Source organism: Schistocerca gregaria, chromosome 3 (genome assembly GCF_023897955.1).
Source record: "Schistocerca gregaria isolate iqSchGreg1 chromosome 3, iqSchGreg1.2, whole genome shotgun sequence".
Classification (NCBI taxonomy): domain Eukaryota; kingdom Metazoa; phylum Arthropoda; class Insecta; order Orthoptera; family Acrididae; genus Schistocerca; species Schistocerca gregaria.
In genome coordinates this window covers 856,739,346-856,753,443 of record NC_064922.1, presented here as the reverse complement: position 1 = coordinate 856,753,443, position 14,098 = coordinate 856,739,346, and the positions used below count along the sequence as shown (strand labels likewise).

Genomic DNA, 14,098 nt, shown 5'->3' with positions numbered 1-14,098 from the left:
ACATACACAGTCCATGTTACTGCATCAACTACCTAAACTCAAAACAACATTAGCATGATGAGAATCCAAACCCAAATTAACCCAATACCACATGTTAAACTCATCACCAGAATGCACCATCAAATACAACAACATGACACCTGCAAACAAAGTGCACCATAGTGATGTCACACACAACACCACCATTATGTCACGGGTCAAAGAAGACGGATGGAATCGGGCACTTCTGTTGACCCGTCCAAGGATTTTTGCCTTACAGTTATCACTATATTCTCCTCTGGCAACAATTTGTTAATATGAAACCAGAAGTAAATAGCAGTGACATATTAAACTCATAATGGAATATATATTCCAAAAGAATTGGGTGGGCACTGATGTCGGCAACACATTTATTGCCTTACAAAACTCTTAATGTGTCATGTGATTTGTTGTGAGTTGGAATGCAAGTTAATATGGGTAAATATATGTGCCAGGGTGTGCCTAAAAGAGGAATCAGGTGTTACTATCCTCCACACACATAAAGTATCAAAGGGGTGGATTGTTTCATAGAGCCAGAAGGGTAATGCACGTAAATTCACAACTGTGTCACAGTAATAGGGGTAGATGTCAGTTTGCCATCTGTAGATTGGAATATACACCTGTTCAGAATGGTAGGCAAGGACGAATAACTTGTTGATGTTGTGCTAAACTTATTTTCCAAAATAAGTATCATACATCATTTGCTTGGCTTGCACGTTCTCCTGACGAACCCACTTGGGTAATACCTGTGGGATCACATGAATTACTTGCTTTACGAGACCCCTGTGGCATCCAAGGAAGACACTTGGGCAGGGGTTGCAGCTGCAGCAGGTGCTAGAGGACCAGGTTCTGGTGATCGTATGTACCAGAACATGATGTAGAGGTAGTGTATCTGTACAAATATCTGCTTATGTCTGTGTATGTGCGGATGGATATGTGTGTGTGTGTGTGTGTGTGTGTGTGTGCGCGCGCGCGCGCGCACACCTGTCCTTTTTTCCCCCTAAGGTAATTCTTTCCGCTCCCGGGGTTGGAATAACTCCTTACCCTCTCCCTTAAAACCCACATCCTTTCGTCTTTCCCTCTCCTTCCCTCTTTCCTGAAGAAGCAACCGTCGGTTGCGAAAGCTAGAAATTCTGGGTGTGTGTTTGTGTGTTTTATTTATTGTAGACAGGCACAATAAAATAACACACAAACACGCACACAAAATTTCTAGCTTTCGCAGACATATATATGTCTGTATATGTATAGATTGTGTGTGTGTGTGTGTGTGTGTGTGTGTGTGTGTGTGTGTGTGTGTGTGTGTGTGTGTGTGCGCGCGCCTTTTTTCCCCCCTAAGGTAAGTCTTTCCGCTCCCGGGATTGGAATGACTCCTTACCCTCTCCCTTAAAATCCTCATCCTTTCGTCTTTCCCTCTCCTTTCCTCTTTCCTGAAGAAGCAATCGTTGGTTGCGAAAGTTAGAAATTTTGTGTGTGTGTTTGTGTGTCATTTTATTGTGCCTGTCTACCGGCGCGGGCAAGTTCCTAAAACATTCCACATGGGAAAAATATATCTAAAAACAAAGATGATGTGACTTACCAAACAAAAGCCCTGGCAGGTCGATAGATACACAAACATACACACAAAATTAGAGCTTTCGCAACCGGTGGTTGCTTCGTCAGGAAAGAGGGAAGGAGAAGGAAAGATGAAAGGATGTGAATTTTAAGGGAGAGGGTAAGGAGTCATTCCAATCCCGGGAGCAGAAAGACTTAACTTAGGGGGAAAAAAGGATAGGTATATACTCGCGCATACACACGTACATATCCATCCATATATATACAGACACAAGCAGACATTTGTAAAGGCAAAGAGTTTGGGCAGAGATGTCAGTCGAGGCGGATGTGCAGAGGCAAAGATGATGTTGAATGACAGGTGAGGTATGTGTGGCGGCAACTTGAAATTACCGGAGATTGAGGCCTGGTGGATAACGAGAAGAGAGGATATATTGAAGGGCAAGTTCCTATCTGCAGAATTCGCATAGGTTGGTGTTAGTGAGAAGTATCCAGATAACCCGGATTGTGTAACACTGTGCCAAGATGTGCTGGCCGTGCACCAAGGCATGTTTAGCCACAGGGTGATCCTCATTACCAACAAACCCTGTCCCACATGTGAAAGCACCCATGTGATTTACCAACTGACCTGCCTACACTGTGACGCTTTCTATGTGGGAATGACCAGCAACAAACTCTCCATTCGCATGAATGGACACAGGCAGGCAGTGTTTGTTGGTAATGAGGATCACCCTGTGGCTAAACATGCCTTGGTGCACGGCCAGCACATCTTGGCACAGTGTTACACCGTCCAGGTTATCTGGATACTTCCCACCAACACCAACCTATCCGAACTCTGGAGATGGGAACTTGCCCTTCAGTATATCCTCTCTTCTCGATATCCACCAGGCCTCAACCTCCGCTAATTTCAAGTTGCCGCCGCACATATCTCACCTGTCTTTCAACAAAACAACTTCTTTGCCTCTGTACTTCCGCCTCGACTACATCTCTGCCCGAACTCTTTGCCTTTACAAATGTGTGTGTGTGTGTGTGTGTGTGTGTGTGTGTGTGTGTGTGTGTGTACACCTGTCATTTTTTCCCCCTAAGGTAAGTCTTTCCGCTCCCGGGATTGGAATGACTCCTTACCCTCTCCCTTAAAACCCACATCCTTTCGTCTTTCCCTCTCCTTCCCTCTTTCCTGAAGAAGCAACCGTTGGTTGCGAAAGCTAGATATTTTGTGTGATTGTTTGTGTGTTTTATTTATTGTGCCTGTCTACCTGCACTTTCCCGCTTGGTAAGTCTTGGAATCTTTGTTTTTAATATATTTTTCCCATGTGGAAGTTTCTTTTTCTATCATCTTACTTTCTCTTTTTGTTTGTACAAGTAGTTCCACTTTGTATTCATCTTCCCTTTTTCCGTAATCTACCATACATTTTATCCTGCCTAATTATACTCAATAATACGCAATTTACTTCCAAACCGTAACCTAAAAACTTTCAATGCTTTCAACATTTCTGCTGCTATAAAATCCACTGTTCCAAGTTTACAAACATTTCGTGTAAACTCGTGAATACTATTTCACAGCTTCAGTTCCTTTCACCCATTAAACAACCTTCTCACCTATTTCCAACAACTTTCGTTTTATTTCCATTCCCGTTTTTCCCACATAACCGATCATTTTTTAGCAGCTTCCCACAGGTTTGAACGTTATTATTTCTTCTCCAAACAATTGTTAGCCTCATTTTCATAATCTGCCAGTACATAACCAGTCCTTTGAATACATTTACATGCAGTTTTTTCGAAATTTTCCTGAATTTCCCCACCCTTTAACGTGTTTTGGAGACAACACAACTACCTAACCTTTGCTCCCATTGTTGTTTGCCAACTTAAGTTCAGCACATGTTCTCCTTATACCAGTTCCAAACTGCACAATCCAAAGCCCTCACCCGCCTAATCCTTCACTTATACATCAACTCTGCCAATGAACACACCCGTCAACTCCTATCCCAAATCAAAGTCCTCAATCTTTCCTCTCCCACATCCACACTGGCTGCTCATAGCATCCTCCTACAGGCCAACCGCAAATTAGAACAGCATGCCACCCTTCACCTCAAAAAACTATCCAATCTCCTGGTTTCCCACCTTCGGAAAGGCAACTCACTCACCCTCCACAACCTTTCCAACAAACCTCAACCTCCTCTCATTGCACACAGACCCAGTCTCTCCCATCTACTCAATCTCCCACTTCCAGCTGCACTCCCCCTAACACCTCAAAATTCTAGTCAACACAATCTGGAACCACAACACCCCAATTCAGTAGTTAACCTTTCCTACAAACCTCTCTCCCAATCCGAAACCTCTGTCCTATCCAAAGGCCTCACCTTCAGCCCCACTCCTAGATTCAACCAAACTTCCCTTGTCAAAGATTTACTGTCCTACAGTCACAGTCTCTGCTGGAAATATCACTTTGCCACGAAGAAAATAATCCTGATCCCACTCCTAATGATCCAACTCCCCAAGACACTATCCAAATTGAACCCTGCCTGGAATAGTTCCGTCCTCCATCACAGCGGGACCCATCTCCTCTTCCTCAAAATCACCCTCTCCAAACCGTCCAGGAATTTCTCACTTCCAGCCTTGCCTCTCAGTCTTTCTTAAAAAACCTTAATCCTACTCCCAACATCACCACAGCCGAAGCCCAGGCTATCTGTGATCTGAAAGCTGACCGGTCCATCATCATTCTTCCGGCTGACAAGGGTTCCACAACCGTGGTACTTGATCGTTGGGAGTATGTGGCTGAGGGACTGCGTCAGCTTTCAGACAACTCTACATACTAAGTTTGCCAAGGTAATCCCATTCCTGATGTCCAGGCGGAGCTTCAAGGAATCCTCAGAACCTTAGGCCCCCTATAAAATCTTTCACCTGACTCCATCAAACTCCTGACCCCACCGACACCTCGCACTCCTACCTTCTAACTACTTCCTAAAATTCACAAACCCAAACATCCTGGCCGCCTCATTGTAGCTGGTTACCAAGCCCCCACAGAACGTCTCTCTGCCTACGTAGACCAACACCTTCAACCCATTACATGCAGTCTCCCATCCTTCATCAAAGACACCAACCACTTTCTCGAACGCCTGGAATCCTTACCCAGTCTGTTACCCCCGGAAACCATCCTTGTAACCATTGATGCCACTTCCCTATACACAAATATCCCGCACGTCCAGGCCCTCGCTGCAATGGAGCACTTCCTTTCACGTTGATCATCTGCCACCCTACCTAAAACCTCTTTCCTCATCACCTTAGCCAGCTTCATCCTGACCCACAACTTCTTCACTTTTGAAGGCCAGACATACCAACCATTATCCCCAAACCACCTTCTCTACCCTCTGGCTCCTACCCTTGTAAGCGCCCCCGGTGTAAAACCTGTCCTATGCACCCTCCCACCACCACCTACTCCAGTCCTGTAACCCGGAAGGTGTACACGATCAAAGACAGAGCCACGTGTGAAAGCACCCATGTGATTTACCAACTGACCTGCCTACACTGTGACGCTTTCTATGTGGGAATGACCAGCAACAAACTGTCCGTTCGCATGAATGGACACAGGCAGACAGTGTTTGTTGGTAATGAGGATCACCCTGTGGCTAAACATGCCTTGGTGCACGGCCAGCACATCTTGGCACAGTGTTACATCGTCCGGGTTATCTGGATACTTCCCACCAACACCAACCTATCCGAACTCTGGAGATGGGAACTTGCCCTTCAGTATATCCTCTTTTCTCGATATCCGCCAGGCCTCAACTTCCGCTAATTTCAAGTTGCCGCCGCACATACCTCACCTGTCTTTCAACAACTTCTTTGCCTCTGTACTTCCGCCTCGACTGACATCTCTGCCCGAACTCTTTGCCTTTACAAATGTCTGCATGTGTCTTGTGTATGTGCGGATGGATGTGTGTGTGTGTGTGTGTGTGTGTGTGTGTGTGTGTGTGTACACCTGTCCTTTTTTTCCCCCCTAAGGTAAGTCTTTCCACTCCCGGGATTGGAATGACTCCTTACCCTCTCCCTTAAAACCCACATCCTTTCATCTTTCCCTCTCCTTCCCTCTTTCCTGAAGAAGCAACCGTTGGTTGCGAAAGCTAGATATTTTGTGTGATTGTTTGTGTGTTTTATTTATTGTGCCTGTCTACCGGCACTTTCCCGCTTGGTAAGTCTTGGAATCTTTGTTTTTAATAAGTTTTTCCCATGTGGAAGTTTCTTTCTATTTTATTTATATATGTATATATATATATATATATATATAATGTGTGTGTGTGTACGCGCACAAGCACATGTCTGTCTATTGTTGACAAAGGCCTTAGCGGTCGAAAGCTATAATTGTGAGAGTCTTTCTGTTGTGCCTACCTGTGACACAGCGTCTCCGCTATACAATGAGTTGCAACTTTCATTCTCGTAATATAATTTTAAGGTGTTACTATTATTTGTGTCTGTTGCAGATACATGGAAGAGAATCCTTTAGCTGGTGTGCAAAATGAAGAGTCTGACCTAGAAATAGAGTATGATGAAGATGGAAATCCAATTGCACCAAAGAAAAACAAAGAAATTGACCCCTTACCTCCAATAGACCATTCAACAATCAAGTACGATGACTTCGAGAAAAATTTCTATAACGTACATGAAGAAATAGAAAGGCTCACAACAGACCAAGTGGAGGATCTGAGACAAAAACTTGGAATCAAGGTAGTGTTTGTGTCACAGGCATTTAGTACTTTATATTGTTGAATAACAACTGTCCAAACATATTTGCTAAGGCTTTCAAGCCAGGCCTGGACAATATATGAACTACTTATTGGACTCAAATGCCAAGGCCTGACATGTATGCATCTCATCACTGATGTTTCACCCAGAACTGTAATGGGTGCATCATCAGAAGTCTTTGTCTTCTCTGTCGCTCATGCCTTCCTTTTGTATCCCACTCACAGAGACCGATTATTCATTAGTTTCTTGAAGTTCCTCTCCAGACCTCTAATTCTACCTTGATTAACTTGCTTTATAATGTATGTAAAGTTGTAATTCATGTGTTTTTTTATGTTTCAGTACTCCTGGTTGTTTTCAAGTCTGTGATTTATACCACATGATTCTTAATATACCACTATCAACATTGGCTTCTATGTTTTCTTAACAGTGTGTTGGCAAGTGTCTCATTCCAAATATGTGTTCTGTAGGTGCATGCTGCATCGGTTGAGGAGAGCTTCAACTCCCTACAGAATTTATTTTCTCAGGGCATTCTGACATTATTGCAACACTGTCCAATGAGAGGGTACTCATGCTCAGGTAGCTTTTGCTGTAGATATACTGATAACAAAGCTGTGGGATGCATAAGTTTTACTGTTGCAAACTACTTTGGACAAAAATTTGGAACAGCAGCCCTACAGTTGGCAACATTGAAGCTGTAAATATAGTGAAAGTATGTCAGAGGTACATTCACTACATGAAACATGGCAAAGAAAGTTTAGAACTATTTTTTTAACATGTGACAGTATTATGAAAAGGATAAATTGCTATTCGTCATATGGGAAGGTGTTTAGTTGCAGACAGGCACATAAAAACACCTTCTAAAGTTGGCAACATACACAGATTCAAGCAAGCATAGTTCACATATAACCACTGTGGTCTGCGAGCAACTGTACATGACGGGAGAGGCAATCTGGATGGTGAGGGTAAGGAGGAGGCTGGGGTGGAGAAGAGGAAGGATAGCAGGGTTGGGTTAGGGGATGGTAAAGTACTGCGTGAGGGAGCATACAGAGACATGGTGGGGACAGGATAGGACAGCTTGGTGCATTTGGGAGTGGGGATGAGGGAGGGAGTACAGGAGAAGTAAAAAGACTGTGGATGTGCAGGTGGAATAGAAGGCTCTGTAGTGTTGGAGTGGGAGTGGGGCAGGCGATGGGAGGGTGAAGAACAGGGACTGAGAAAGATAGAGGCCAGGGAGGTTACAGGAACATAGACTATATTGCAAGGATAGTTCCCGCCAGCACAGTTCAGAAAACCTGGTGCCGGTAGGAAGGATCCATAGATGGTATTGGTTGTGAAGAGTTCGTTGAAGTGAGGAACTTTGTGTTGAGCAGCATGCTTAGCTAGTGGGTCATCCAGCTGCCACTCTTTGTTGGTGACCATTCGGGCAGACAGACAGCTTGCTGGTTGTTGTGCCCATGTAGACACAGCACAGTGGTTGCAGCTTAGCTTGTAGATCATATGACTGCTTTCACAAATAGCCTCGCCTTAGGTGATGGCAAAGATTATGCTTGTGACCGGACTGTAGCAGGTGGTGGTGGTGGTGTCGGCGGTGGTGGTGGAGGCGGCGGCGGCGGCGGCGGTGGTGGCGAGGGTGGGGATGGGGTGTAGAGTTATGGGAAAGGTCTTGTATCTAGGTCTGTTGCAGGGATGTGGACCGTGAGGCAAGCAGTTGGCAGCAGAGGTGGAGTAGGGATCGATGGGGATATTGTGGAGTTTCTATGGGTGGCGGAATACCACTGTGGAAGATGTGGGAAGTATAGTCGATAGACCATTCCTCATTTCAGGCCACAACAAGAGGTAGTCAAAACCCTGGCAGAAAATGTGATTCTCCAGTCCTGGGTAGCACTGAGTGTTGAAGGGAATGCTGCTTTGTGTCAGGACAATGGGACTGTGAGACATTGTGGCTGACTGGGCAGGTAAGGCACAGGACATCTGTTTTTGTACGAGGTTGGTAGGACAATTCAGTCTTTGAAGGCCTCAACGAGGCACTTTGTGTAGTTGGAGGGGGACTGTTCATCACTATAGATGTGACAGCCACAGGTGGTTAGATTGTATGGAAATTGATTTCTTTGCATGGGATGGGTGGCAGCTGTCAATTTCGGGGTATTTCTGGTGGTTGGTTGCTTTGATATGGTTGGAGGTACTGATGTACCCATCTTTCAGGTAGAAGTCAAAATCAAGGAAGTAAGTTGGCTTGATGGGCTGGATAAGACTAGGTGAAGCAATTGGAGGGAAAAGTTTTGAGATTATGGTAGAATGTGGATAGGGTGTCCTCACCCTCAATCTAGACCATGAAGATGTCATCAGTGTATCCAAACATGGTGAGAGGTTTGGGATTCTGGTTGGTTAGGAAGAATTCCTCTAGACTGCCCATGAATAGATTGGCATTGGACGGTGCCATGAGGGTGCCCATTGCTGTACCATAGATTTATTCCTAAATAATGCCTTCAAAGGAGAAATAATTGTGTGTGACGATATAATTGGTCATGGCGACTAGAACCTAGGCTGTTGGTTTGGAATCTTCTGGCATTGGGAAAGATATGTTCAATAATGGTAAGGCCTTAGGCATTAGGGATGTTATGTGAAGGGAGGTGGTGCCAATAGTGATGAACAGGACACTGTGTGGTAAAGGAACAGGGACTATGGAGAGTCAGTGGAGAAAATGATTGGTGTTTTTTATGTAGGGGTGTTGTTGTTTTTGTTGTTGTTGTTGTTGTGGTGGTGGTGGTGGTGGTGGTGGTGGTCTTCTATCCAAATACTGATTTGATGCAGCTCTCAATGCTACTCTATCCTGTGCAGACCTCTTCATCTCAGAGTAACTACTGCAACCTATATCCCTCTGAATCCGCTTACTGTATTCATCCCTTAGTCTCCCTCTATGATTTTTACCCCTCACACGCTTCTATCCAGTACTAAATTGGCGATCCCTTGATTCCTCAGAAAGTGTCCTACCAACCATTCCATTCTTTTAGTCAGGTTGTACCACAAATTTCTATTCTCCCCAATTCTATTCAGTATCTCGTCATTAGTTATGTGATTTACGCATCTAACCTTCCACATTCTTCTGTAGCACCACATTTCAAAAGCTTCCATTTGCTTCTTTTCTAAACCATTTATTGTCCATGTTTCACCTCGATACATGGCTATGCTACACACAAATACTTTAAGGAAGGACTTCTTGACACTTAAATCTATACTCCATGTTAATGATTTTCTCTTCATCAGAAACACTTTTCTTGCCATAGCCGGTCTATAGTTTGTATCCTCCCTACTTTGTCCATCATCCATTATTTTGCTTCCCAAATAGCAAAACTCCTTTACTACTTTAAGTGTCTCATTTCCTAATCTAATTTCCTCAGCATCACCTGATTTAATTTGACTACATTCCATTATCCTTATTTCGCTTTTGTTGATGTTCATCTTATATCCTCCTTTCAAGACACTGTCCATTGCGTTCAACTGCTCTTCGGTGTCCTTTGTTGTCTGACAGAATTACAATGTAATCGAAAAACCTCAAAGTTTTCGTTCCTCCTCCATGGAGTTTAATTCCTACCCCAATTTTTTCTTCCCCCCCCCCCCCCCCCCCTTTACTGCTTGCTCATTATACAGATTGAATAACATCGGGGATAGGCTACAATCCTGTCTCACTCCCTTCCCAACCACTTCTTCTCTTTCATGCCCCTCAACTCTTATAACTGCCGCCTGGTTTCGGTACAAATTGTAAATAGCCTTTTTCTCCCTGTGTCTTATCCCTGCCACCTTTCGAATTTGATACAGTGTTACAATCGACATTGTCAAAAGCTTTCTCTAAGTCTACAAATGCTACAGGTATAGTTTTGCCTTTCCTTAATGTATCTTCTAAGGTAAGTTGTAGGGTAAGTATTGTCTTGCATGTTCCTTTATTTCTCCAGAATCAAAACTAATTTTCCCAGATGTTGGCTTCTACCAGTTTATCTAATCTTCTGTAAAATATTCATGTTAGTATTTTGCATCCATGACTTATTAAGCTGATAATTCAGTAATTTTCACACCTGTCAGGACCTGGTGAAGATAGCATCAGCAACGAAGCATACGAGTGTGGGATTTGTGTCTGTGTTGAGACGCCATGATCAGCCTCATTTGAACTCTTCTGTAGGGAGGGTGAACTAGTCCTATAGTGGTTTGATTCCTGTGGATGCTATTGATAGGAGGGACTACACTAGACATGGCCTTCACCTCAATAGGAAAGGGAAGGGAAAACTGTCTAGCTTGATTGCAGAAAACTTAAGGGGGGATACTGTCACAAGTGGTAAAATACCAGTGGTCACAGGTGTCAGAGGGGTGCCTTTTTTAGGATAGGGAAGGGGGATAGAAAACGAGTTTTAAGAGAGATTGGCAGACAGACTCAGTTTGAGTAAATAGATGAACAGGGGTCAGATTTTAGCATACAGCCTCCATTTAAACAATGTTTAACAGAAAGTAATCAGAAACTGCCAGTTCATCTTCACCAAAGCAGTTATAATCGCATTAGTATGCAGTATCAGTTATCTTTATTACACCAGAACATTCCGGGACTCAGAAATAAAGTTGATGAACTACTCATTTGTATCGATGAAATGAATTCATCTAACGAAATTGACATAATCTGTCTCTCTGAACATCAAGTGACCACTGGTATAGATATGTTAGACATTTCAGGATTTAAGCTAGCTTCCTACTTCTGCAGAGTAGATATGGAGGGAGGAGGAGTTGCCACATTTATTAAAAACTGCCATAAATTCAAGAACATTGACATTAATAAATTCTGTTTAGAGCAGCATCTAGCAGCATGTGCAACAGAAGTAGAGTTCCATAACAGATCCTATATATTAGTAACTATTTACCGACCACCTGCAGGAAATTATAATCTATTCATAAATCATCTAGAAACTCTTTTGGGCTATTTAACAGTAAGAAACAAAGAAATTTTGATTGCTGGTGACTTTAATACAGATTTTCTAATTCAATCTTCCAGTAAACATTTACTGCAGTTAGTAATGTTGTCTTTCAATCTAAGTCACACTGTAAACTTTCCAACTAGGATCACTAAATCCTCAAGGACAGCCATTGATAACATTTTTATAGACAAATCAAAGGAACAAAATCATATCATAAAACCTTTAATAAATGGACTATCAGATCATGACATGCAGCTCCTTGTAAATTCTAAGCAGATTATCAAGACTGCTAAATCTGAGTACAGGAGAGTATTCAATCAACCAAAAATTGAGTGTTTTAGAAAACTGCTCAAAGATATGAACTGGTAAGATGTTTATAGTGCTCATGACATGAATGAAAAATATAACACATTCATGAACAATGTCAGTACCATGTTTGAAAACTGTTTTCCTCTAAAAGTTACTCAAATTAAACAGAAGTCTATAATAAAACCATGGATCACACAAGGAATAAAGATTTCCTCTAAGACAAAAAGGAAAATGTATCTATTGACCAAGAATAGCTCCAATGCTGATGATTTAGCTAAATACAAGGAATACTGTAAAATATTAAAAAAAGTAATTCAGACATCTAAACAAATACACTACAAGAAGGAGATAGCAATGTCAGGGAACAAAATAAAAACTATGTGGGATATAGTGAAAGAGGAGACTGGTAGAACCAGAAAGGAACAGGAGCAAATAGCACTAAGGGCAGATGACACATTAGTAACCGATGGGCATAATGTGGCAAATCTATTTAACAAGTACTTTATAGCCATTATTGATAGAATGGTATTGTCAGGATCAGTAAATAACGCCCTTCAATATCTGAAACTAGCCTTTACAAATAGCTTCAGGTACATGAATATGCCACTCACATCACCAAAAGAAATAACTTCCATAATAAAATCTTTAAAAACGAATCATTCTAGTGGTTACGATGAAATATCAACAAAGTTAATTAAGGCATGTTCTTGTGAGTTTAGTACAATTCTAAGTTACTTGTGTAGCCAGTCAATTATAACTAGGACATTTCCTGACTGGCTGAAATATGCAGATATTAAGCCTCTATTCAAGAAAGGGGATAAAGAGATGCCATCAAACTACAGACCGATTTCACTTTTGCCAGCATTCTCAAAAATTTTAGAAAAAGTAATCTACAGGCGCTTCTCAACCATCTGACCACAAATAACATATTATCAAGAACACAGTTTGGATTTCTGAAGGGTTCTGGTATCGAAAAGGCTATTTACACCTACAGTGAAAATGTACTTAATTCATTAAATAATAAGTTACAAGCAGCAGGTATTTTCTGTGATTTGTCAAAGGCATTCGATTGTGTAAACCACAACATCCTTTTAAATAAATTACAATTCTATGGTTTCACGGGAAGTGCTGCAAAATGGTTCAAGTCATACCTTGCTAACAGGAAACAAAGGGTGTCAGTGCAAGGGACTAGTGAATTAAGTCATCAGTCATCATCAGAATGGGAAGAAATTACATGTGGTGTCCCACAAGGATCCATCTTAGGGCCATTGCTTTTTCTTGTGTACATTAATGATCTGTCATCAGTTACACTGCCAGAAGCAGAGTTCGTTTCGTTTGCAGATGACACAAGTATTGCAATAAATAGTATGTTGAGTGTAGTTCTAGAAAGATCTGCTAATGATATTTTCATGGATATTAATAAATGGTTTAAAGCCAACTCACTGACATTAAACTTCCAAAAGACTCACTATATGCAATTCAGAACCTGTAAGAGGTTTCCACCCAGCATATGCATAAAGTACGAAGAAGAGCAGATAGAAGAGGTTGACAGTCTTAAATTCCTGGGATTACAACTTGATAATAAATTCAGTTAGGAGGAGCACACCACAGAACTGCAGAAACTCCTTAATTTTGTATTCGAGTATTTGCAATTCGAGTGTTAGCAGACATAGGCGACATAAAAGTGAAAAAGCTTGCATACTTTGCCTACTTTCATTCCATTATGTCATATGGTATAATATTTTGGGTAACTCTTCAAGTCAAACAAAAGTTTTCAGAGTCCAAAAGCGTGTAATACGTATTATTTGTGGAGTAAACTCACGGACGTCTTGTAGAAACCTCTTCAAAGAACTGGGTATACTAACTACTGCCTCTCAGTATATTTACTCCTTAATGAAATCTGTCCTAAATAATGTATCTTTTTTTCCAACAAACAGCTCAGTTCATACATACAATACCAGGAACAAAAATGATCTGCACAAGGACTTAAAAGCACTTATTTTAGTTCAAAAAGGGGTCCGCTACTCAGGAACACTCATCTTCAATAATTTGCTAGCAAACATAAAAAAATTAGTTACAAATAGAGATCAGTTTAAAAGGAGCCTGAAAGACTTACTAGTGGCCAACTCCTTCTACTCCATTGATGAATTTTTTAATAGAAACAAATGATGTGTTGTATGTATTTATACTATTAGTATTGTTATTTCAGCTTAAAAAAATAATAAAATAAAATAAAAAAAGGTGACATGTTCCACATCCACGAGGATCTCCTCAACACGGATCTATGGAACGAAAAACTAATCTAATCTAATCTGCTTTCTTTGGAACAGGGATTATTATATTATTCTCGAAGTCTGAGGGTATTTTGCCTGTCTCATACATCTTGTGCACCGGATGTAAGAGTTTTGCCATGGTTGGCACTCCCAAGGCTGTCAGTAGCTCTAATGGAATGTTGTCTATTCCCGGGGTCTTTTTACAACTTAAGTCTTTCAGTGCTTTGTCAGATTCTTCACGCAGCATCATATCTCCCT

At 41.8% G+C, this 14,098-nt stretch overlaps 1 protein-coding gene across 2 annotated transcripts in view; it reads left to right on the top strand.

The window, feature by feature from the left end:
• The window catches only part of LOC126354833 (ATP-dependent RNA helicase DDX42), an 89,191-nt gene that overhangs the window by 21,528 nt on the left and 53,565 nt on the right, over positions 1-14,098 (top strand). For both annotated transcript variants that reach the window (XM_050004781.1, XM_050004782.1), the window contains exon 4: positions 6,042-6,285. In XM_050004781.1, coding sequence (XP_049860738.1) covers positions 6,042-6,285 — 244 coding nt within the window. The remainder of the gene's footprint in view (positions 1-6,041; positions 6,286-14,098) is intronic.